The 26,455-nt window shown below is 38.7% G+C and overlaps 2 protein-coding genes across 5 annotated transcripts in view; one reads left to right on the top strand and one right to left on the bottom strand.

Annotated features, from left to right (window-relative positions):
* The window catches only part of LOC105197060 (serine/threonine-protein kinase 32A), a 29,007-nt gene extending 25,907 nt beyond the window's left edge, over window positions 1–3,100 (bottom strand). Inside the window, exon 1 of the mRNA XM_011163274.3 lies at window positions 2,737–3,100. The gene's annotated coding sequence lies outside the window, so the exon portion shown is untranslated. The remainder of the gene's footprint in view (window positions 1–2,736) is intronic.
* A 6,090-nt stretch (window positions 3,101–9,190) lies between these two features.
* LOC105197061 (protein Star) lies at window positions 9,191–25,006 on the top strand. 4 transcript variants are annotated; one of them, XM_011163277.3, is made up of 6 exons: window positions 9,191–9,736; window positions 17,047–17,238; window positions 17,728–17,941; window positions 19,548–19,712; window positions 19,804–19,995; window positions 20,379–25,006. In XM_011163277.3, exons 2-6 carry the CDS (start codon window positions 17,048–17,050, stop codon window positions 20,562–20,564), a joined length of 948 nt encoding a protein of 315 aa, XP_011161579.2. In that variant the 5' UTR covers window positions 9,191–9,736; window position 17,047; the 3' UTR covers window positions 20,565–25,006. The 4 variants fall into 4 exon arrangements, with proteins under 4 accessions (XP_011161579.2, XP_025992900.2, XP_025992899.2 ...); XM_026137115.2 differs by lacking the exon at window positions 9,191–9,736 and adding an exon at window positions 9,775–10,098 and having other exon boundaries at window positions 17,731–17,941; XM_026137114.2 differs by lacking the exon at window positions 9,191–9,736 and adding an exon at window positions 9,777–10,098.
* Window positions 25,007–26,455: the final 1,449 nt, after the last annotated feature.

Genomic DNA, 26,455 nt, shown 5'->3' on the forward strand with positions numbered 1-26,455 from the left:
ACACTAGATGCCATGATTCATTTCAAATTCCCTTTAATAATTCAGATAAAAACTGTAATATGCATTGCGCAAATAAAATTAAACGTCACACGTGTCATACTGACTTTTCATGAACGTTCTATAATGATCGTTCTACAAGCAACAAACTTTCTTTGATGTTGGCCCCTATAATCAGACATTGGAAACATCCACAAAGGATATTCTAATTTTCCAGGTATCTTTTGTACGCTTCTGGGGACCTTTTGAGGTTGAATTCATGCTGTCGGAAGCGATATTTCGCGAACGGCACAGACGAGATACGCTCTTTCATCCTTTACAACTTATACGACCGTAAACATCGAAATCGGCGGGGCCGAAGTTAGGAAGGAGCGTTTATAACTTGCAAACAAGAACGCGCACTCCCACATCGAAGTGGCTTCTCTCAATTACAACAATGCGCCGTACTCTGATGCAGAGTCGAGTCACAAAGTTGTAGTTGCGATGCAAACGGGCATTTCAAAGTCCGTCAGACGCGATTTTTCAAAGCATCCTGTTACGCATTCTTCTTTTTTTTTTGTTGTTTTAATAGTTTTGGAATCGACAAAATTTTTTGACAAAATTTTTTAACACGTGCAGCAATAACCTGTATAGAAAAAACGGTTTTATTAAGGTATCTAAAAATTAGTTAGACATAGATCTGCAGATTTGTATTGAAAAATAGTTTTTTGTTGAACTATCAAAGTAATTATATACAATTATTTAAACATGACAATAATGCGCTGTAAAAAATGTTGACATTTTAGCGACCAATTTGATTGTTCTACATAATGATTTTGAAGATTCAACGCAATTATTATCAGATCTGTATCTAAATTTTTATATAATTTAGCAAAATCGTTTATTCCATCTGACTCTATAGAATTGTGAGTAAAATATAATTTTCATAAATTCAACTTCCATAAAGTCACTAAATAAAAAATATACAGCTTATCAATGGAAATGATTTAAATCACAAGATTCGCAAATTAACTTTGTAAAATACGCGCAGTTGCCTCCAGAATTTTCGTAATTAATTTTCATAATTAAGTGCAATACCATTTACCCGGAAAATACTACGTCGAGGGATTAAGTTTTCGCATTGTGCGATTTAATCTTCCGGTTGGACTGCGAATAAATCTCGTTGATATAAATCTTGTACGACAAACGGACTCGCGCTTCGCGAATACATAATGTCGTGTAATAGCGATTTCATTCCTTGATAGTAGTCTATCTGCATTTCGATGTTAAGCGCAGCGTCGTGGAAGCAAATATACAGGACAAATATACATTGAGTGTATACCGATTCTATTTGTACCACTACCTACGACCTTTATATAAATATAACTTTCTTCAAGCTCGAAGAAATTGACTTGTCCGCGCAGAGGCTAGAGTCTTAATTACGAAGCTATCTGAGATTGTGAAAGATTAAGTTTTAAAGAATCAGAGCTTCGAAGTCCCAGGACTTCTACACTTGAGAGATTTAGACAAACTCCAAGTAGCAATGTAAAAGTAATTGTCAAATTAATTGTCAAAAATTAAAAAAGGTGACCCTAAAGGTCATAATTAAATCTTAGTGCTGATATTTTTTTGTGTGATTTTATATTTTCAAATTTTATACACATTTTCCCTGGCTGAGGTATCTTTTTCTCGCAATAAATTCTTCAGAACTTTTTAAGGGAAAGTATTCTTATTGACATCACTGCCATATTAAATGTTTCTTAGCAGCATTTATTATTAAATTGACTTTCAATTTAATAACGTAATATTACTACTTCTTGTTTAGCTTAGAACTGTATTTTAAGACCAAAAATTTATTTGGCGCGCAGTTTCGTAAATTTGAAAATGTATATAAAATTATACAAGAAAATATGATCAAGCCTAGCTCTCAATTGCTTATATTATTTGTATCTTCATATATTTTCCTTTACTACAATTTCAAAAGATGGCAACAAATACTTAATTTCCAATAAATCATTTAATACACAACCTTCGATTTCCCATTTATTGGAGAATCCATAATTAACAGAGAAATTATTGATAATGCTCCTGTTATATTGTATAATAAACATTTCCACATAACACATCGTTGGACCTAGCTCTCAATTGTCTATATTATTCGTGTCGTCACATTTACATATTTATAGTTTTTTTTACTATAATTTAAAAAGATGACAAATACTTAATTTCCAATTAATAGTTTAATACACAACCTTTAATTCCCCATTTATTGGAGAATCCATAATTAACAAGGAAATTATTAATAATACTCCTGTTATATTGTACAATAAACATTTGCACGTAACACATAACACCGACAATGCTTTCGGATGAAACAATCAAACTGTTGGACATTCATCTACTAACGTAACACGTGCAACGAAGTCGCGAGTGATTTCCTAAACACATCACCTTTTGATGCATTAATCATGCAACTCGTGCAATTGAAATCTGTGCAGTATGAAACTACACGGAAATTCTCTCTTTGGCTGTTATTTAGACAGAACAAAATGTTGAAGTACAACGACGGACAATTGTCCCGAAGATATTCGGTATCATAGCGGAAAAGCAATTTCAAAGCGGTATAAGTGCGAACGGGAAAAATAAAAAAAAATGAGATAAAATGATAAAATAGAGATGTCAGAAACAGAAATGACAATCGGTATACGCTCCAGCGAAAATGCTTATTCTAAAAGACATCAACCGTTCTCGTTAAAATACCAATATGTCTTCTCCAGCATCGAGCGACTTTCAGCTTCGGTCAGCACGATTACAACACTGAAAACATTTCCCGCGTCGGGTATCTAGCTCGACCGAGTCCCGCCGCGCGTGATTGCTTCAGTCGCGAAGCCGATTCTCAGCCGGCACCTTCTGGTTAGGTCACACTCGGGGCACACCGAAGGGAATAGAGGGAAACCCTTCGATCACGCGGTCCACCGCGCGCGCTTTCCGGAGCGTTCCGGAGCGAGGAGAGGATCCGGTGCCGCGTTCGCGGTCGCGGTCGGCGCACGAGTGCGCCGCTGATGAGCGTTCCTCGACAGCCGGCGTGTTTCGAAACGGTGCTGGGGATCGCGCAACGGTCGCCGCGCGTCTGCGCCCGACACCGGGTTCGCGCCGCGAAGCCGCGTGCCATGTGCACGAGGGGATATACGGGTGGACGAGGGTACGGAGGGTGAGAGGTGGTCCTAGAACGAGGGGTGAAGTACATAGGGAGGACGCCACGGCACTCGGTGTAATTCGCCTATCTCGAGGCTCGCCAAACTTTACGAACGAGAGAGGAATAAGAAACGGGAACGTAAAGACGTTGGATAACCACTGGCACTTTCGCACTACGTTCTTGAAAATGAACGCGTGTGCGAGGAGAGAGCTAGGGGATGAGGAATGAGATGTGAAGCGCGATAAATATGCAGAATAACCGCTTGGCGCGATCTCATCGATTTTCGAGAATCGAAAGATGTATAAAGATATATATTTATATATCTTCAAGCATATACATATTATATATATATATGCGATGTAAGAGAAACGGAATAATTTAAGTATTCGGAGCAGCCGGCGCTTTGCATAACTCGTGCTCGGTGCTTACAGCGTTTGAGAAACGGATTATAAAGATACGACGTAAGGGAAATGAGAGACAGAGGCGAAGGAGAATATTCGGAAGAGCCGGTTCTTTGTGTGCACGATACATTCTCGAAAGTCGAGTGGTGATACGTGAAAATAAGACGGCGTAGAGAGGCGAAGGGTACCGTGTAAATATTCAAAATATATATATATGTGTACGGCACACACTCTACGTAATTTATTTACTTTGCACGAGAAGCGATGCGGAATATGGTGTAGGAATATTATGTGCGCGAGGGCGGTAAAACGAGCGGGGGTAACAGATATAAGATAAACACTTGGACCCTTTTAGCCGACGTATCTAAATGGCTTCTGCCCTGGCACAAGCTACCATAAAATCTTACTACGTAAATTCTGTCGACTTTCAGAGAGCATACGTCGTCGTAGCGTTACTCCGTGCCCTCGGAGACGCAGCTGTACTCGTGGCTGCGAAGGGTGACGGACGGGCCGCGGGCCGGTCTGTTTTCTCAATGTCACTGAATTCGTGCCATCTGCCTCCGTCGAGCGCGTGCCTCGTACGCGATGTAAGACAATGTGGAGACACGGAATGATACAACTGCTACTCTTAATTTTCCGGAAATATTCAGTCGCGAAAAATACCGGACCTTTCTCCATTTTCTTTTCTCGAATACAGAAAAAAGGGACTGTGATAATGAGATACTACACAGATTATTATTTATATATTTTTTTTATTTTTATTACAAATGAAGTACAACTGCACTATCCTTGCGCTAAAAATTTCGTTTGTAAATTTTTTTTCCTGCCTAAAATACAGACGCGCAACTTATAATACAAGGAAAAAGAATTATTATCAAATCAAAAATTATATTTTCATGTATAAGCAAGAGTATAAAGTCTTGAAGGAATTTGATATCTTAAGCACACATAACTTGCTTACATGAAGAATTTGTTTCTTACATGAAGATTTTTATTTCTTCATGTAAGCAAGTTATGTACGTTCAAGATTATAAAATTCTTTTAAGAAGATTTTATATTCTTGCTTATATATGAAACAATGAATTGTTGATTTAATATTAATTTTATTCTATGTACACATGTACGATACAATCATTCTCCATTCAATGAAATTACATTACCAGTGCCATTTTACGTGGCTTCTTTTTTAAATTAGCGTTCAGTTTCATTAGCTTTACAGAAAGAAATTTACTTATAAACTTTAACACAAATCTGATAAATTGCCATGATAGCGGGCTTTATTGATGAGTTACTTATTAGAGCTCTTAAATGTGAAGGAAACCTTAAAACCATTAACGTAGAGGATAATAAAAGTAATGCTATTAAATGAAAAACTCAGAAAAATATGGCAAGAGAAAAACCGCAAAAAATCCGTTTTTTCCTCAAAGTTAATAAGGATTTTTCCAGGCGAAGAACATTAGCTACACTTTTTTTAACGACGCTCTTTCTAGTTAATTATTAAAGTTATTAATATTAATCCGACACTTCTGCAAGTGTCGCGTCCAACGAGAATGATAACATCACGAGATGAGCTGACAAATAGCTCGTCGAATCGTTATTGTGGAATCGTTAATGTTATTTGATCATTTGGCCGAATAAACTTTGATTATCTGATTTTACAATCGCAAACGTTGTCATCGCCGCTTAATATGCACGAATCAATGTCGATAAAACGCTAATCTCTACAAAACCATCGCACGTTATAAATTTTATGCGGCGCATTTACATTCCGCGTTATACACATCTGCATAATTCTGCGCACACAACGAGAGGACATAAAATCTGTCAGTAAATCGAGAAGAGAAAGCATAAAAGTTGTTCCTGGCAACGTGTTGCGTAACAAGCGCATTGTCTCACGATCTTACAGAAAAATTTCATAATCGTTTAAATTTTTATTAAATATGCAGACAAATTAAGTTGAAATAAAATTTCATTTTTTATTTCCAGAGAATCGGTATTTCGAAAACAAAAGCTGACGTATTCGTTTAAACCGATTAAATCACGTATCTCGTAAAAATTAAACGAAAAGTAATAAGAAATAAAAAATTAACAGCGATTTGGGATTATCTATTAATTGTCAGATCAATGAAATATTTAAAATTCTAAATGGACTTCTTGGTATTCACACTAGTCGCAGCCTCTGTGAGACACATCCCGCTTCCCGTAATAAAATATAACGCAGATTCCACGACGACGGGTGCACGTTTATTTCGAGTACATCCTTTTTCTATGCGCGCGGATTTTCTCGGATTATTTCCATCAAATCCCGAAGGCTGTACGCACGTCGCATCGTCGTCCCGTTGTTACGTCGCTGTCGCGCCGTTTCCACTCTTTTCTTCTGCCGCTCGTTATCGGCGTCCATTCGTTTTGTTCTCCATGTCGTTGCACGAGCGAGGGGGGGGATGTTCCTTCCACCTTTCACGGAAAGACGATCTCGTTATTCCGCGCTGAGCTCTTAAATAAAAAATGCTCGCCTTCCTATCGCCATGCCGCGCCGCGCCGTCCTGCCGCCGCCGGCCTCTTGAATTATGAGCGCGATCCATAAGCGTCCACCTTCGATGGCCGCCCTCGTGAAAATTCGATACGCCAAATGCAAACGCGTCGCCAAGGTCGTCGTATTTAGAATTTATCATCGCAATACAGGAAACGTCACGCAAATGGGAGACAGACGAGGACGTCTATTTATCGACACAATTTTACGCGGTCCGTCAAATCTCTCATTTATAACAAGTGGCTACGATTTGACGGACGCAAACGTATATTAATTATAAACTTTATAAATATACGTTGAAAGAGGGGGAAAAAGTTGTTAGCTCGACTAAACGCGTCACCTTGTAACTAGATTTTTCAATTAAAATATTTATTTATTTACCCGTAATTTAAATACATAAATATTGGAAGTTGTAGAACTTTAGTAGAGTTGACAACTTTTATCTCAGAGTAATAGTACAATGAATATCTGATAAACGTGTCGACCGATGTTACATTTTCACACGTTACACGATGAAGTGTCGAAGTCTGGAAATTGCCGAAAGTTATATAGGCTCTTCTTGACAGATACAACAACGTCTGCGCAAATGCACGAGTGAACTTCACCTCTAAAACGCCACCAGAGTCTAAAATTAAAATTCTCATTTCGCATTGATCAAGGAATCGCGCACGCCACCGGCCGCCTTTGTCCACTTCAGTGACGATGTTTCCGCGATACAAAGGGCGCAACTTACGGGATCAATAACATGCAGCCGGCTGGCCGAGCTGGTAGTGATGTCCGGCTTTCGAAGTTAACGGGGCTTTTTACGCTGTTTCGCGCTAATTTTAGCCACCGTCCGAAACAACCGCGCGCAGTCGTACTTCTTTTGATAAAGCGAACACGCCGACGCACAGCGCGCAATTTGTCTAATCAAGCTGGACAAAAAGTATTTCTACTTACAATTAGTGATGCGCACATATCTTGCGTTATTCATTTGCTTTACCATTACTTATGTTATACGCAGAGTAACTGCAAAGATCGGAGCTAAAGTTGTATAACGTGTTAATAAAGTCGAGTAGATGAAAAATAAACTTCATATAAACACATGTCCGAAAATGCTTTACTGAAAAGTTATAAACCTTTCAAAGATTATTATCAATTGTTACAATAATTATAATAAATGCTCGATAATTTTTCTTTTTGCAAGAATCTAATCTTCCATTCGTCGAATTAATGACTGTCAAATTCTTTACAATATTTTTCGAATATTTATTATACATAATTATTGTAATAAATGATAAAAATCTTTCAACATTTATAACTTTTTATTAGTTATAACTCATTTAATATATTGTATAAGTTTAGTTCCGATCTTACCGGACACCCTATATACAATAAATCTTACTTATCATTCTATACATTTTTTAAAAATATAAATATAAATATTTTTCCCCAAAATTCACAGTTTAAATTTAAAGTAGTACAATGATAAATAACTTTAAAATTAAATAACAGTGTAAAATATTTGCAACTAAATGCAATACTTTTGTCCAGCTAAATTAATTATGTTGTAATGTTTGTTAGGTTCGAACACAAAGTAAAATAAAGTTTTAATCATTTCCGCATTTTAAGCTTTTGTAGATGTTTTGGTGAAACAAAAGTTAATATGAAATAGTAAAGTGTTTAACTTCAAAATTGAAAAACACCGAGATTTGTTTGTAAATATTATAAAATATAAATAGACATTATTATTTTAAATATTTATACTTTTGTTTAAAAATTTTGGAAATAAAAAAATCCAAATAAAACTGCATTATTCAAGTGTTATGAACAATAAATATAATTTATAATATAATTGTTAAAATTCTTTTAGTTAAAAATATATATCTTTTCAAAATCTTTCTTCGCATTTAAAAATAGTATATATAATACGCACATAAAAAGATCGCATAAAACGAAGGAATAATACAGAATATTTGCTATAACCAAATAGAAATGATTTTGCCCAGTTATATTGAGGGAATGGCACACTGTGCGACTTTTTCCGATATATAAAATATGTTATCGGCTTCATTAATAATTCGAAAACTGAATATTTTATCAAACGTAGAATCCATCCACTCTGTTACGTATTCACGCAAGTTCCTGCGCGTTAAGTTTCAAAGTTTATTCTGCAAAAGATCCTGGTAACACTACACTAGTTTCGATAAGCGTGGAAACTCAGATATGAGCGGCAAAAGTTAGAAATTAAATCACAATATTATATGTAAACAAAGAAAGAGAGAGAGAGAAAGTCTTCCAGAGAATTGTCTGTTTTAAACATTGAGATGGTAGAGCATGCATTTGCATATGTATTCGGGTGTGTCAGTTGAAAATGAGCTATTTTGTATTTCCATTTTGCGTATCTCTTTACAATTCTGCCTCACGCAATTTTCAACTGCGCCAGCTTTCCATCTGACAAGTACATTTACGAAAAGAAATAAATAAAAATGCAAATCGCGGCATGTTTTGTGAAAAAGCTGACCTACATTCTCTTTACTAGAAATCTTTGAAAATAATGCAAGCTAAAAGGATTACGCTATCCACGTTAACGTCTTACTTATTTTGTTATAATGTTATAATACTTTAAACTTTGTCATAAGCATAACTTTAACATTTATAAAAATGAAACAGAATCCGAAAGAATTATGAAAACGTTTAATTAAAAACGTGAAAGATAATACGCGTGTTTAAATAATCGGCAGTATATTTCTTTCATAACAAACATCCATTCGTCGATAAACAATTCCTTGATTAGAAATATCAAAGGTTCTAGATAAAAAGAAGTCACGGCGAATTCTCAGACGGTTTCCGAGAGAGGCCCGTCGAGTTCCCCATAAACACCGCGACTACACTCAGCCCTGAAAGCGATCGGTACCATTCACCTAAGATGAGAATCACTGGCTACTACCTGGCTAGGAGAGCGGAGTGTCCTCGTAAAAGCGAGAGAGAGAGAAAGAGAGAGGCGGCCTCGTTGGCTTGAAGGGGATAGTTGAGGACGGAGGTAGGCGGTGTTTTAAAGAAGGACACCCGATATAGGAGGCATTGTACTCGGCGAACGACCAGCGTCAGGCGCTTGGGTTCCAGGTGCTGGAGGGCAGTCGAGGCAGTCTACTCGCCACGAGCCCAGGGCACAGCGGTAGTACGTTGGCTGTGCTTCTTCTTGGGCAAGTTAGTTGGCCGTTCAGGTGCCATCGCGCGGCTAAACGTCACGCGAGCAAATCGCAACGTATCTCGTCTCTGTCTTTCTCTTCGTCCCTCCGCTTCGGGTTACGCGGAGGTTCTCCGCGTGAGAGCTCCGCGTGGGAGGCGAGGAGAGGAGGCCAGCGGGAGACGGGCGAGGAGAGAGAGAGGGGAAGAGAGAGAAAGAACTTCCTCTCGGTGGGTACTCTCGCGTGTCATCATCCGCGCAGTTGTCATAAACACCGTGGCAGTGCGACTCCGTCGTCAGTGGGTCGAGTCATCACGAGCGGATCTCGCTCGCCCGTCCTCGGGGCCACCGCAGGGAGCGGTGAATTCGCGCTAGCAGGAGCAAGCGCCGCCGAGAGGGAAACCTGTTTGCGTGGACGATGCTCCGATCCTGACTGACGCGAGAGGATACGGCTGCGGGTTCAGGTACGCGGAAAAAGAGCCGCACGCATACGATCTGACAAAAAAAAAAAAACGTGTCTACGCAAACCGTCGTGCATAATTGGTCAATAATGAAAAGATACGGGGAGGTCCGCTGCCCAGGTGTCCTGGCAGCTACGGAGATAAAAGGCAGCGCAGTTAAGGACGTCAGTTAGTTAAAGATTTCCCCGCACGATCTTTTCCTCGAGCTGATGGATATCCCGTGCTCCGCACTAAAGCGACCTGAAACGGACCGCCAGTGTTAGTGCGCGTGCAATGTGGTTCACGCAAGTCCGCGTAAAAATTAGTGGAAGAATGATTCGCTGTACCCACGATTCAGAATTACCATTTCCAGCATTTCGGAGCAGGTTCGTTTTTAATATGAACGAAATTTTCATCACAGTAAGTCGAAATTAATTCGAGTTGTGTGTGCCCTTCAGACAGACATAAATTTTCGATAAATGTGCGAAGTAACGAAGGTGAATCACCTCGTCGTTAGTAATTCGACGAGATAAGTTATCGCTATCTTAAGTATAATTAGAAAACGCTTGATGTGAAAGGTAACATATCTCGTTGAAATTATACATTACGCAAATATCTTACGATTGTAAACATCGTATCACGTTGTAGCGCTATTAGCAAATTCTGTACTATATATAGAGCGCAGCTCTTTCGTACTTTCTCTTGCGATTCGCCAGATAGAGTAGAAATTAAAAGAACCGGCGGTGATTATTTTCAAGCAACATTTTAAGCAAGAAATGATTAGAAATGGAATCGTTTTCAAACTTCCAACAATATAAATAATACAATTGATTGCATGCATAAACAGATATCGAAACTTCGCTCAAACTTCAATTTAATTTCGATAGCAAATATATTCTTTACAAAAAGAAAATGTACGCTAATTTTCCACAAGTTGCGTAATGTAAATGCAAATTCGATTAAGCCAAATTGTTTACTTTGAAAATTTTTTATAAACATCGAAAAATTATTGGTCAATATCATATTTAAGCGAAAGAGATACCATTCTTTATTTTTATTTTTTTTTAATAACCGCTCATCGAAAAAGTCCTCTGCTATTTTCAGAAAACTTTGCGAAATTATCTTCGCCACATTCCGAACACACGTACAATTTATACCGAGCGACCGCGTTAAATGAGAGTGATGAAGATAGCGTGCTGGAAGCTAAATAAACCTATCAGTTTGCTAGCTTCACATGATATTTTATCTTTCAGCAAATCCGCCGGCTATGCCCGTGGCGAATTCGGTTGAATGCACTGGTACGCACGCACTGGTGAACTCTGCAAGAGAACCATCGTGCATCAATTTACCAAAGTACTCGAGTATTTAGGTAAATCGCGGCCTACAGGCATTTTGATCGCTAGAACTATCCAGCAGAAATTCTGCCGATACAATGACTTACGCCGCTCGTGCTGCATAACATAATTGCATCGAGTCGGATCGAACTCATGTGTTTTACCACGCGCACGATTTTAGATCAATTTGTGCGCATCGGTGCGCGCTATTACCTCCAATCGAGACCAGGAGGCGAATTCGCGTTCGCCAATTTTTTTTTTTTTTCGAGTTAACGACGCGAGGCCAATAGCCGTCATTTCCGAACATCGCGATATTCCGAAGTAATGGAAACTCGGATCGAAAATTCCAATACCCTGTACGTACACGTGGCCGATATATCAGCACGGTAACAAAAAAAAATCCTCGTCGGATGAGGATACCACAATAAGGTGCTAAAAAAAAACGTATAAAGTAGGAAGGTTCAATTATAGTCTTTTAATTTTATAAACTTTGTTGTTTAATACATAAGAAAATATAATATTTTCTTATGTATTAATATTCAAGGTAAAATATTTTATTAGTTTATTAAAATTTATTTTATAAAGTTAATTGCTTTTCTACGGGGCTGTGTCTGAATTCTGCTATTACTGCCCCGTAAGGTCAATTTTAGACGTTCTCTTTGGATTACATTACAAAATCGTTAATTATTAGAAAATTCGAAGTAGTATCATAAAACCTACTATGCCATCTTACGGAAGACACTTTCTAATTTGTATTTATTTATAAAGTTTTATTTTTAGCTTTCGTTTAAGAAATGTCCAAAAACAAAATGGGGTGCCAGTATTGGCGACTTTCGTTCTGCGAATAACAGGTGATCTTTCGCCTAATGACGCCTCACGGTCTCCTTAATCGGCCCTTTCGGCGTGCGCCACGCTCGCCGTCTGTCGCGTACCGGGGTCCATCGACATTGACGCGAACAGAAGTCCCGGGTGAAGAAACGCAAAGAACGAAGTCAGACGCGAGTGCGACGAGGACGGGCGACGACAGATGCGGCGGCGGCGACGGCGACGGCGGAGGGCTTCATCATGTGTGCCACCACCGCCGCCGCTGCCGCCGCCGTCGCCGCCGACGTCGCCGCTGCAATGCGACATTCGACCATAATACACGACACGCGCTTTCTCGGCTCGGCGACCGCCACAAGCGTGCGGAACGCTCGTCTGTCGCGTCGCGCCGCGCCGCGACCTCGGCGTCTCCCGTCTGTCTCTTTGTTCCCGCTCGTCGCCCGTCGCCCGTCGCCCGTCTTTCGCGTACGGTCGTTGTCGTCTCTCGCTCGAATCGATATATACATATATATACACATATATATGTAATTCGATGTCGGTCGGCGAAGAAGTCGGCGACCGAGGAGACAGACGAAGCGAATCGCGCCGGCAGTGAGCAAGCCGATACGAGATCCCGTCGCCGTCTGTGCCGTCGGCTCCCCTCTATCCGTCGGGAATTCGCCGGGGAGTCCCCTCGACAGTGGTCCTGAGTGCATTCCGAGAGGGGGAACCCTCGGAGACGAAAGAAATTCGTCGGTCGGCGTGGAATTCTTCGCGGGACGGGATCGCTTCGCGTTCGCATCGATTGATTCCGCGGTGAAATCGATCATCCTTCGACGATCCGACTTCCGTTCGCGCAGCCGAATGAGGGGAAAGCGGTCGATTCGTCGGATATATTCCGAGAAATGCCGATCCCGCTCGTGCTCTGAGGAACACGTGGAAGATCTTCGAAGCGATATCGTTGCAACAGATACGTGGGAGAGAGAAAGAGATCAGGGGAGAGAAATCCGGCGAAGGGAATAACTGACGGTGAATAACTACTTCAAGGACTCGGTTCTATAAAAATCCAGCTACGTCGAGAAGCGCAAGGAGGATCCTCCGAGGGGACAGCCGTGTAATAAAAAAAAAAAAGATAAAAAAAACACGTATTCAAGGAGGGAAAGAAGAGCGAAGGCACGAATGTGGGATTTTCGCAGTGAACGTTTCGTTGAAGCACTTGGTGGTCCTGCGTCCAAGGAGAACTTCAGAACCAATCAGGCAAAGTCATTTTCAAGCTTCTCGAAGACTTGATTTTTTCGCGAGGAGCACAAGTGAAGCAATTGAAGGGAAGCTTAGCTATATCTTGAGGATCCAATGATCGTCTAATCGGATTTAACCGAAAAATTGCTACAAGTCGCGCTGAGCAGGAGAAGCTCTCTCTTTCTTCCACCAGTAGTAGCTCTACTTTAATGATTTGCAAGTCACTCGATTTACTTTGGAGAAAGGTGCTCACTCGAATGTATCTCGAAAATTCCATAGACACGGCTACATCGAGGGACACGTCTCGAGACTCAATCGACAAAGAGAGAGAGAGAGAAAGAGACTGCACCGGATATTCGATTCGTTACATAACAAACCCCGCAACAAACGACCGCGAAAACAAAGGAATCGCGGAGAAGCGAACTTCGGCTTCGATTGATCTCACTCTCCCGCCGACGCTCGTCAGGAGAGAAAGAAAGAGAGAGGTATCTTCCCGCTGCAGCGTGCCTCTCTCTCTCTCTCTCTCGGAAGAAGAAGAGAAGCGGAACGTGTGCGCGGGGAAATGATCTGACACCGAGGCAACACAACACCGACGACGACAACATGCCGCGAAGGTCGAGCCCACGTGACACGACATTTAGCCGGCGGTATTAGCCAAATATTGTCGCCGCGCGCGATACGTGACGCGATTCGCGGGACAAGTGTCGCGTGTCGTATCGAGGAATATCGGAGCAAGGAAGTTGCGATCACCCTCGATCGAACCTCGCGCGCGGGGGATGACGAGCGCTCGCACGTGAAGCGAAAGAGTGAATAGTGTGTCGTGGGTGATATCTAACAAATGGTCTCCCGAGTTTCCCGATTTTACGGATAAGAGAGCACGGGCGGAAGCTGAACGAAAATGAAGTGAGTAAACACCGACGAATAACGTACCGGGATGTACGCGATGAAGCTTAGCTTCATTTATAATGGGTTCTCCTTTAGCGAGTCCGTTTTAATCTCGTCGACGATTCGACCGAACGCCTCGTGCGCGAACATTCGAACTCGCGAAACGTAAATGCGTGTGACAAATCTGGAATATAATGAAAGTTCCGTCGAGAGAAGCAAGATTCGCGCCCGAGATTGTAAACGCGGAGGAGGCGGCTGTAGTTGTTCGAAACGCAATGTTCCGAGAGACCGTTTATTTTCAATAACTCGTAAACTGTTGACATTTCGACACACCTCTCCCTTTGAAAGACGCGGACTGACTTTGTACTGATTAATACGAGAGAGAAAGTTTTGCGCGACGGAACATCGATAGCGACGACCTGTCTCAATTTGGATAAGTAAATTTGATGAAGCGAGCGCACCTCGCCCACCTTGCTTTGTCTGCGCTAAAAGTTTCGCAGTGAATTAGTGGCGAACCTCGCGATACACGAAGTTGACGCGAAGTTTGTATCTCTGGCGAACCTTGCTTTAACAGCGTGAGACAAATAACGGATTCGACATTGTTCCGCATGGCGCAACACACTGACTTTATCCAGCGCGTGTACGCCAAGAAACTGTTTCTGTAAATTCTGATGAGAGAAGATACCATCATCGATTCGAAGTGGTCTCTTTATTGTTTGAATTAGAATGTTTTTCTAAAATTAATGCGAGAGGAAGAAAGAGAGAGAATATTTTATTTAACTGAGATGGCAATTTTATAAAATAAATAATAAACAATTAATTAATTTACAGTAATTTATAGAATAAAAATATAAAAAAATAATATCCTCTTTTTATATGTATTTTTCTGTTAAACTTGGACAGAATGGAATAAATTAAAAATACAATACAAATGTAATCTACACGATAGTCAATAACTATTACAACTTTAAATTGCATTTGATACTATGAGAGTAAAAGAAAATTTTAACAGGAATTACATGATACAGAAACGGTCGTCTGTGCGATGAGACGCTTTTTTTTCCAAGTGCTTCGAATAGCTTCGAAGATCTAAAGGTCACCTTTATTTTTTTAAATTGAATTATGTGACTTCTTTTACATAATATGATTCTATAATTATTCTGCATATAAAAGCGTATTCAGAGGTATCAGTAGTCTACGAGATATTTTATACTTTATTCTGACATTTTTAACACGCAATACAAAATATCTCGTAAACTATTCATATTTGTATTTTAATCCTCTGCGAATAAATTTTTTGTTTGACACAAGCATTTTTTTGATACCGCTTGAAACGCAATATATTTCAGCAATATTGCAGCGACATTGCAGAAACATTGATGCGAAGTTGTAACATTGCTAGAATGTTCCGTGTTGTATGTAATGCTTTTGAATGGAAATTTTATTTAATAATAATATTCGGTCATGCACTCGAGGAAGATGAAAGATATCATCTATGCTTTGGACTGGGAAATTTTCCTCAATGTAGAGTTTATTCGAGACCTAGCCCATGTCAAGTTACGGTTGTCCCAACATCTGGCTGATTTTAAGACAATGAAAAAGGATCGTAAAAGTTTTAAAAACTTTATGGCCTCAAAACTGTAAAGTTTTTTTTCCGCCAGGGTACTTATCAGATGCTCGATAAATTTGACTTTGGAAACATCTGAACAATCAAAACAAAAAATTTTACAAATCGTCCGAGCAAAGAATGCTTCAAAACTTTTGTAGTATTATCTTGACCATCCAGAATCATCGAAAATAATGGAAATTATTTCAAACATTAAATCTATTTGGTGTGTTTTGTGAACAAATTTATTTTATAAAATAAGAATTTTATAAAAAAAAACTCAATTGATTTATACATCTAATATTTTTATGTGCAGAATATCGAAATGAATCGATCGATGTAAAAAAAATCCATCATATAGTTGCTTTAAGAAAAAATGTAATTGCACGTGACAATTAGCATTATTTTTTCAATTTACATGTTGTTTAATTCAAGATATTTAAGGTGATAATAATTGTTGCCTCATCCCGTATAGTAAAAATATATGTCGAAAACAAGACCATCGGGAAAAAGTAAATTTCTCTTTGATGAGATAGCTTCCATGGAGTGACGAGTGATAGATAATAAACGAATTACAATCTGATCCATGAGGGTCATCCTTTGTCTCGAATCCTTAAGCGTGCATTCACTTGGACGTGAATGTAAAAATGCTGGTTAGAAAGTGCAGGGTGACTCATGCGTACCGTGCATGCATTGTTGCGCATGTTTACAAGGATCTCCGAGGAGATCAATCTGTCTGAATGCAATTTCTTTCGTAGGCATCCTTTCGAATCTTTTTTAAAAGTGATTTAAAGAAATTATTCTAGTTTTTTAAATATTTTTTTGAACTTTTATTACACCTCTTTTCTATATGTTAATTACAAGGCAAAAAATTTTGTTGACTACTAACTTATCAATTTATATCCTTTCAATAATAGTCGTTTACTCAGGATAACATTTTAATTTTCTTAGCTCCAATTCTTTCTTGACTCTGAAGCTAACGTCGAAATCTAACTGACGCTGATTCTGCAAGATTTAATTTACGTAGACTAAAAAGCACTAATTTATTTTAAGGAACCAAAATGGCATAACTCCTATAAAAAAGAATGAAGCTAAGTTTATTTTATTAAGTCAATTTTAATAGCAATAAGATTCATAAACAACCGCAAGTTTAATAGACCTACTGTCAGCCCCAAAAAACTAATTCTTTTATATATTTCTTAGCTAGAGTTAAATGGAAAATTAGAAGAATTTAAAAAATTTCACGTGCTGCATTGTTTGACAGTCGTAAAATTTGATCTAATGTTATTAAAGAATTATAGAAATTTTACATAGCTTGTCAAACTTCTGGTATTAAAAACACCTTTGAAAAATTAAGATCGAGAATTCTTGAAATGTCAAAAGCCGTCGAAGTTACATTTCATCACGGATGTCTCTTTTTTTCCGTGATTTGCATGCAGCACGTGTTTACACGTTCGTTGTTTCCACAGAATGGCTCCCGCAGGGACACCTTCATCAAACGGAGGTCTACCATCGCCTGCAGGGCCTACGCTGACCGGCACGTCGTTCGCCAATTACAAAAGGACCTGGTTGAGGAGAGTGGCCCCCTGCCTGGCCTTTCTCGTCGCCTTTTCCACCGCTATGGTTTTGCTTCTCATGTGGAGCGAGGAAGTGGCTATGAGGTAAATTGTTTAATTTTCCTGCGTTGAATTAATTTTTTTTTTTTTAATTAAGAAAAACTGGATTTTTAAAATTTATTTTAACGTCATTTGAAATGTTTTTTTTTACTTTTTTAATTTTTGACCAAGCTTGTTCTCATTTCTAAAAAGATTCTGTAAGGGCGCGGTAACGATTCTTGTAATCATCTCTCGAACAACGAAAGAAATCTATTTTAAGCTTTTATAAAATGTTTGACACTACGGGCAGACCTCATTATCGAAGTTTCTCACATTGCACTTTTAATTACTTCAAATCTCACGTGTATCTCGCACTGTGAAATCCTATCGCAGGCGACTCGCAATTTACCGTAGAAGTGATCGGGTTTCGGTGAGTTCGTGTGGAAATTTATATTCCTCGCTTCTTTTTTACTGCGAGAGGATTACACGATCGAGCTCCAGATTATGCAAGATTGAACACCACTGCTGTAGCTTAAAGCGGACGTTCCGTTACAGAAGACAGGCGTTTGACGCGAACATGACCAGGGACTATGTGCTCGATAGTGTTGAGATGGACAATCCACAATTGGTCGCGTACATACGACAGGTGCATCTGAAACCGACGACTCATCAGGATCCGTTGAACGCCAATCAAACGTCGGAGGAGAAGTACGTGGCCACCTTGTCACAGAGCAAGCGAGAGGGTATCTACGCCGAGTACATCAGCAGGGTGAGAGATCTTTCGTTTTAAACCTGAGAGCGTGATTAATGTTCCACGTGTCACCGTTGCGCACATTGAGAGCCTCATCCTTTCTATGTGTCGACGTAATATCTCTTTGTTCGCGAAACTCGCGGTTTACGGACGGTGAAGAATGGTCCGCGTGACGCGGAATGTTCTAAAATTCTTAATTACCGACAGAATTCTCGATCAATTTTTGCGATCTTTCATTAATTAAAAGGTCGGGGTATCGACAATTTTCAAAGTACAAGGATGAGGATGATAAGGTTTCCGCGAGGCAAGTTCTCATAATTAAATTAAATAACCGCACGTTTTGTTATACACTTTAAGTGCCTTTTCAAATTTCAATTTTAGTTTTAATTATTGAGATATTTATAATTATCTACAAAGTTGCAGCAAATGATGATCCTCTATGAAATTTTCTGTAGGAAAATAATATAAACTCGTTCTTTAAAATTGAAATTAAAATTGGCAATTTTGAAACATCCTTTTGAAGCATTGCAGAAGCTTGGAAGACAAACATTTGTAGGTAATTTTATGTAATAATATTGGCTTTGGTGAATTTTTGAGGATGCAAGATACAATACGTGATATGAAATTTTTCATGACTGTATTTTTGAAAAAGCACGAAGGTAAAGGATTTTTCTTGGGATCGATATAGATCCCAGAAAAAAGTGACTTACGTTATTAAACATAATTATTGTTGGAGTTTTAGCATGTATTTTGATTCCATTATTGGTTTTAAATAAATGCTTATCTAGAACCTTGTAACAGATTAGTTTTAATTAATATCTTTGTAACAATTTTTTTAATCATTTTTCAACGTTGTTAAATTTTCCATTATATTTCTTTTTATTTCATTAATAATCATCTTTAATTCGTAGAAATATTTTTATCAGTTTTTTATTTTTACACAAAAACTATGTGGTGAATAAAGTTGAACTTTTCCATCGATATACAATAAGGTTTGCTCTAACTATTGATATGATTTTTATGTATAATCAAACTATTTTAAAAAGTAACATGATAAAAAGTAAAATTCAAACGTTTATCTTTTTAGAAGTTATAATCAATCGACTCGAAATTTTAATATAATATTAGTTTTGTTTTAAATAATATTTAATATAATTTTGAAACAGATTAAAGCATTTTGATTTTTTAATCATACTTTTAATCATAAAAAATCTCTTTGAATGAAAATTCATGCTCTTTTGCATTACATCCTCTTTCTCGCATCTCTTATCGTGTTTTGGGATTAAAATTAGAGCTAAGTATACCGGTGCCTCAACAGTCTTGAAAGTCTGCTTTAGATATCGCACAGGCCGCGCTAACAATTCTTTATCGCCCACGATAGTATACCGTAATATTGGCGAAACACGCAAAAGTAGCGGATCGCCGTCAGCACGCTACCGGTTAAAAATAGGTGAACGAGATAGATGAGCTTCGATATCTCTCCGCGCTCTATCCAATTCATCTTGTTAGTTGGGAGCGAGAATTAGACCGGCGCTAATTTACCGCCCTGTCACGATTCGCGGGCCCCGCGATTTGTCACCAATCACCTCTAGGTGTCATCGTTTTTTTTCTTTTTTTTTTCCAGATAGGCGCGATTTCTAGTACCGCCTGGCTGGAGTCCACTCTGAGCTGGCGAGGTGTTCTTATACTTACCGAGCCCAAGAGTTTCTTCGAGGCTCAGCGGAGCACCAGACATCCGCGATCGAGAGTCCTCCACGCCTGTCTCAGCACGGACACGGATACCAAAGAGGTAAGAAAGGGGTGAGATCGTCAGCGGGGAAGGATGATGAATTAATTGAACCTGATAAGAGAGTACACATCTCACGTACACGGTATTGCAGATAAAGTACCATCAGGAGTCGGAGGTTCAGGTCACCAAGCTGGGTGATGGTCCTAACAGTCTCGTGTCGTCGGACAATGATTTTCCCACCGCTAGACTCAAGTGCTTTCCTCTCTACAGCGTTCTGTTAGCGTACAACGCCACGACCTTGGATTACCTAAATCTGGACAGTCCCGACGCTCCCGATGGCCAGGTTTATCTTTATTTATAATATATAATTTCAATAATTTAGCGGCCTCGAAACATAACTTTTTGCAATACTTTTTAAAATTATAATTTATATTTATTTGCTCGTTTAAAGAATATATATAAAACTATATATTTTACGCATACCTTTGCTACATTTTTTATTTTTATTCAAAAAGAACGAATGCAGATGATTATCTCAAGATTTTAATTCTTTATACACGCGCCAAAAATATTTACCGCGTTTTTCGATTATAAAACGAAAAATTTTACTCTCGGGACGCATGTGTAAGCTTCAGAATTGCGATCGATTAAAAGGTTTATAAAAATATAAAGCCGGTAATAAGTATCGTAAGGGCTTGTCGTAAGGGCGATTGAAAATTATCGCAGGTACTCGACACCATCCCATGGGACGTCATAAGAATATCGATATTGTCGATACGGTGGAGTCCCCATCACAGCGAGGCGGAGACAAAGAGCTTCATCGACAAGATGACCAACCGGAGGTACAAACACGTACACACGACAGACACCGGAAAGATGATTTTCCTGTACGATACTCTCCTTAAGATTTGATCATTGACTCAGGTTATAGACTGGTCTGCACCCGTATCGCAGGATATATGTAAAATAATTCAAGCGACTCGAGAGATAATCCATCCCCGCGCCTTTGATCCGTTCTTAATATTTTATTTCGCCGTCCCTCGCTCCTGCCCCTCCTTAGAAATATTTCTTTCAATCGGAGAAACGCGATCTTTCCGTTCGACCTCGCGTAAAGGGACGACTCGTCGCAGTATCGAGGATACCGGAAGTAATCGATCGCGAAATTCGTTCTCCGCCGAATTCCCTGAGTTTATTAGCCTCCCTCCGTGGGACACATTGACCATTCCCCAAAGGTGAATTTCGTCGCTCCCGCGATAACGAGAGCTTGCTGACAACAATTTTCTATCGAATCTCGAGGGACTGATGAGTTCAAGAATTCCGCTACGGTCGAGAAAGTGCTGCGATCGTATTTTGATTCAACTATTTAAAGTGGAGAGTAGAAACTGTAAGTAGAGTTAAGAGGATTCGAGATTTCTCTCGGTTTCCAGAACGTTCACGCCAGATCTCAAGTTCCAAATCAAAGTTAAAAACATTGAGATCGAATTTCGAAGGGTCCGCAGCTCGCGGAAACTTCAACTTCACGTGAAGTTTGAGTTTTACAAGTGTTCTGGTCTCAACGCTTCCTCACCGCGACTCCAAATCACATAAAATCCAAGAACACTCGAGTTCCTATACATCCGATTTCTTCACGAGATATCTTCGAAGACCAAATTGTAATTCTCAACCTGCGGATACGAATTCCGCTGGCCTTGAGAAATCGAAGGTTCAGACACATTCCCTAGCGTTCTTTACGCGTGTCGAGGGTGAACAATTGATGCGAAAGGTTTCTCTCATCCACGCGGACGAAATCTAGCGATGTTCTGAACGCACGTACATTTTTCGCGGTCGTATACGGCGGAAATACGTGAGCCACGTAGTACGGGTCTTTAAATCCGTGTCGGATATATACGTGACTCCTCGTGTCTTATATTTGTCTTATCGCGAGACATGCCACGACTTTTCCCACTTTGTTGTTCTCAATTGTGATTTTCGCGCATCGATAATTACAAATGGAGCGTCCTTTTAATTTTTCTATTTATGCAAACGACGCGTGTAACAATGAGGTTCTGCGAAAACGCAAGACCGCTCATCGATCCTCCTGCGACGTCTCGTTTCCTTCGCGACGACTTCGACTTTAAGATCGCGCGACTCCGTTACGTGGTATTCTATTTATTTCGTGCGTATCGTATACGTAATGATCAATGGATGATTCATACCAGTGATTATTGCAAATAGTTATTTAAGTATTTACGCAATAAAAATATGAGAAATGTCCGGATTAGAATTTAAGAATCAAGATTCTTAAACGCGTACACGTGACAGTTTGTCACAATTCCCGTTTGATTCCACACCGCAAAGTGATCTCTTCACTGCAGTCCACGTGCTCGCAGAACGAGATACGACGACAAGAATTATTGGATACGGACTGGTCTAATCGTCGTTCTTTATATATCGTTTTGCGCGTTTACCGTTTCTCCATTTCCGTACCAGTGGAAAGTAACGCGATGTTAATTCAATCTGGAAAATATCAAATTGGCGTCATTTTTTTCGCGCGATGAATATTCAGAGTTTATTTTTTTTTTTGCCTCCTGCCGTGGACGTTCAGTTTGCTCAGACGGGACGTAACGTAAAATTAATTTTGCGTGTTAAAAAAGAAGGGGAGAAAAATAATATCTGAAGGCCCGCAGCGGAGAGCGATAAATGAATTCCTCCGTACCTGAGCTAAATAACGCTTCGTTTAATCTTGTCTCTCTGTAATGATTTCCCCATCTCGCGAAAAAAACGCGCGAGACTCGCGCATACACGATCGCTGCGGTGCAGAAATATCCGCGTCGGATATTTAAAGGTCCGAAGCTTTGTAGATATGAGATCTTGGAGCAGGGTTCCTCGCCGAACGGGGACTCCGGGACACGGGAGACTCTGATAATTTTCAGAGATTTGTGAGACCGATCACTTAATGGTCCGAGAATATCCACTCGAAAATCCGACCCCGATAAATCCCGCTTGGGGGAGCGTGCTGAGATTACCAAGCATCCGCGTCGTCCGATTCTCTTCCAGGAAAGCACACCCAAAAAAGGCAAGAAGAGACATCTCGTCTCTCGTACGATTTTTACGTTAGCACTTTTTTTTTTTTTTTTTTTAATTCAAGGTACAAATTAGTAACGGTAACCGAGCGTTTTACGCAGGACGCACCGATTTTACTTTTTAAGGGACTTTCGAACGTGTGTCCGAACATTACCGCTTGCATACACGGCGATGCGCGTTATCACGTGTAATGAGCGAGCGAAGTTAGCTAGTTCAAGATATTTTCCAGGCTCCCGCATTCGCGCCGCGCGTTCGCAGCTAGAAGGAACGACCGTCCGAATGTCAGTGTATTTTTTTTACATTGAACACTTTACGCATATTTCTCTTCACGTGTCATCCATATTAATCGAGTTGATCAGATTGAACGGCAATATAATCCACGATCCAGTTTGATCCACGCGTTAATCGCGGCACATCCGCTGTTTAGTGCAACACATGCGACGTAGAATGAGAACGCAACTTAACCGAACACCTAAAGCACAGGCCTTATTAGCGCATAAGGTGATATTTTCGTTGTTCTACGGTGATGAGTAATAACGTCAGCCCGCGCAAGTGGTCCTCGCGTTTAAGTTACATCTTCGCTGGTGATGTGTACAAAGATGTGTCAATTAAATGTCTATTAGATTTTCCCTTTTTTTTTAAATCGCAATTTATAAACCGTTTCTAAAATCTTAGGGATGAGATGTAAAATTATTATTTTACCGATTTATATTTTTGAAAGTATTAGTTTTCCTCGGGAAGAAAATTAATTTACCTTTCTGAATATTAAATTTCAATCCCTAAAATTTCGACCGTGGCTTGCGACAAGTTTTTGTTTACGAAACATTGCACAATCTACTATTTTCTAAGCTATAACGCTCGGGAATTATCGCGCAAAACGCAAAAGATATGCGCACAAAAAAAGAAATAAGAATGCGTGTTCTATTAATGAAGATATCGTCTTATTCATATTTCAGTTGCGCAATAATTTCGGGCAGCGCGAGAACCACTTGCATTTGACGCAGGTTTAACGCTAAAATAATAATACGCTAATCAATTATGATAATCTAAGCAACGATCTTCAACAATTTTTCTAGTGGATTTAAATTGCACATTGGATAACGGAAATGAGGTGCCTTTTAGCGTTAAACGTACGCCGTGAAAGCGGGTTTCTGACTTATAATCTCATTGGCGCGTTATTGCGATTATATGGTTCATTAGGAACGTCCAGCACGACAGATACTTAACAATGCGATTTTCTTTGCATCGATCATAACTTCGTTGCGACGATCATCATTACGACATATTATTTCCATTGTTAATCGCGCGAGGCGAGGCGCGCAGCAATTGAATTTTCGCGAAGTGCAATATTCGCTAGGTAGATGATTGGTTTTCTGATCAAAGAAATCAGTTTCGAAATTTTGTGACAGAAGATCCGGAAGTCTTGAAACGGTCACGGTCTCTTGACATTTATCTTATAAATCCAATGACTCAAGATTTCAAGCCAAGATTCGTAATTATGTTTTTTGTTTTTTTTTTATTTTTATTTTATATTGAATAGTGAAAGCTGTCGCACCTGGAATCAAAATTGTAGTTTTGGATTCGTAGAATCTCTCTTTGCTATTTATTTTTTTTTGTACAGATAAAACTTTATTATTTATAAAAATCACGTACTAGCATAGTATTAGCGTAATATTTAGTTTTAATGTCGTGATTAATTAATTTAACACGGTAAGTTAATTCAACGAAGTATTTAAAATAATAGACGTTCCTCCTACCGTATATAAATAAGTAACAATACAATGGTCCAAGATACAATTTGATTCTAGGAGTGAAAATTTCGCTTTACTTAAACAAATACACGAGCATTTACAATTGCAACCTAAATGTGTACTGACGTACAATTCCGACGTTGTTTCACATTTAGCAGATAAATTTTGGGTTACGCGAAACTGTTCAATCACCACGCACTCGCGGATTTAGCTGCGCGGCTACGCGACTTCATTTCGCAAGTCCTTCATTACTCGTAAGGATAATCCGCTTTCCTTGCCGCTTTACCGAAAACCATTCCATGACTATTAATTCATATACTTCTCTCGCCAGAGTGCCCGTACGCAGTATCGACTTTGTTGTAGTATCTATACGTTTTTTTTTCGAAAGATTTTTTTTTCACCTTTGTTTATACTTTTTTTACAGCGTATTTGTAACTCATAGGTTTGACGTGACGAATAAGGCTGCTCGCGTTTCTGTCCTGCAAGGAGCAGCCAATCCCTTTCGAAAGAGCAATAAATTTAGATATTATATTTTGAAAAGTGAAAGATTACTCATTGACCTTCTTCATCCTCTGTAAGCCTCCTTGAAGGAATCTGCTTTACTATTTTCTTTTTGCTTTTTAAAATAAAGTATCAACATTTATTATTCATTAAACCAAGCGAATAAATTATCGAAAATAAAATTAACGAAATAAAATGTAAATGAGCCATGTTATATTTAACATGAAATTAGAAATTATTAAAACGTTTTTATTTTTCAATAGTTACTTGCAACGATTAAATATACTTTTTTACTCTGTTATATTGATTTATTTTAGAACTTTTTATTTTCTTCTACCTATAAAATATTTATTAATTAATTCCACACTTGCATTATTGTTGAAATCACTTGATTTGTTAACTTGTTTGAAGAAATTTTTTCAATTATTTTTAACTTTTTTTATTTGCTTACTTAAGCAATTTTTATTTTAATGTGACAAAACAGTAATCTATTCTGGAGACGTATAATTGTATACTATTAAAGAAAGATTTAATCGTTAAACAAGTCTCAAAATATATACACTTTTCTCTTGAGAAATCAAGATAATACAGCTTTTTCTATATTTATCGTGACGTACGATCGTCGATTTTTCACCATTTCCGCGAAGATAGTAGATAAACGCGATTCTTTGATATCGATTCACGATCAAACACGGAACTGATTTACTAGCGTTAGATCGCTAGTTCTATTGGCATTTCTATTGAATATGTCTTATCTAACTTACTGTATCGAACATTCCGCGCGTTTATAATAGAACAGCCTTAACAATAATTATTTTCTAAAATAAACATTTGTCATATGAAAAGAAATAACTTGTGTAATTTGAAATTTGTAGTTTATTATAGTTTGAGATGAAAACTTCTTTTCATGTTAAGCTGAAAATCTATTGTTTTTTCTTTCACGTCACATTTTTTGATATATCGAAAAATATGACAACTCAATATTATTTGCTCCTCAAAATATAGTTCCTCGTGGAAAGTATGAAAGTGATGAATTACGTTCCCTTCGTTAGGTATTTCCATAATGAAATATAGTGTGCGATTTATCAGAGAAACGGGTGTCATGGAAAATTTATCGACAATATGATGCCGCGTTTAATCCTGCGACGAATGACAGCGTGGCTACCGTTATGTTCTATGACTGGTTTAATTTACGTTTATTAAATGACAAGCGGTGTTCGTTTGACAGAAGTTATTGGCACGGATAATAATCGTGTCGTGTAACATATAATTTATTTAGTTAAATCGACCTCATTATTGCAGTTAAATTTATTAGATTTAAAGATTTCGTCAAAACTGTATGGAACGGAGTAAATCAAGCGTTAACGATGACTTCATTTGATAAAAACAATTTTCTTGAAATATCTCTCAGGATTCAGTAAAATGCTAGGAATATTCTTTTATCGAAGGACGAGCAATTCACAATAATTTTCATTATAATCGAATAAG

Source organism: Solenopsis invicta, chromosome 10, assembly GCF_016802725.1.
Source record: "Solenopsis invicta isolate M01_SB chromosome 10, UNIL_Sinv_3.0, whole genome shotgun sequence".
Classification (NCBI taxonomy): Eukaryota; Metazoa; Arthropoda; class Insecta; order Hymenoptera; family Formicidae; genus Solenopsis; species Solenopsis invicta.

What these genes read in the sequence shown, in the direction of transcription:
- LOC105197061 (XM_026137114.2), top strand. Translation starts at nt 10,007, where the DNA reads ATGTGGTTCACGCAAGTCCGCGTAAAAATTAGTGGAAGAATGATTCGC. An exon ending in AGCGAGGAAGTGGCTATGAG is followed by an intron (nt 17,239 to 17,727) that starts GTAAATTGTTTA and finishes GTTCCGTTACAG; the next exon opens with AAGACAGGCGTTTGACGCGA. An exon ending in CCGACGCTCCCGATGGCCAG is followed by an intron (nt 19,996 to 20,378) that starts GTTTATCTTTAT and finishes AAATTATCGCAG; the next exon opens with GTACTCGACACCATCCCATG.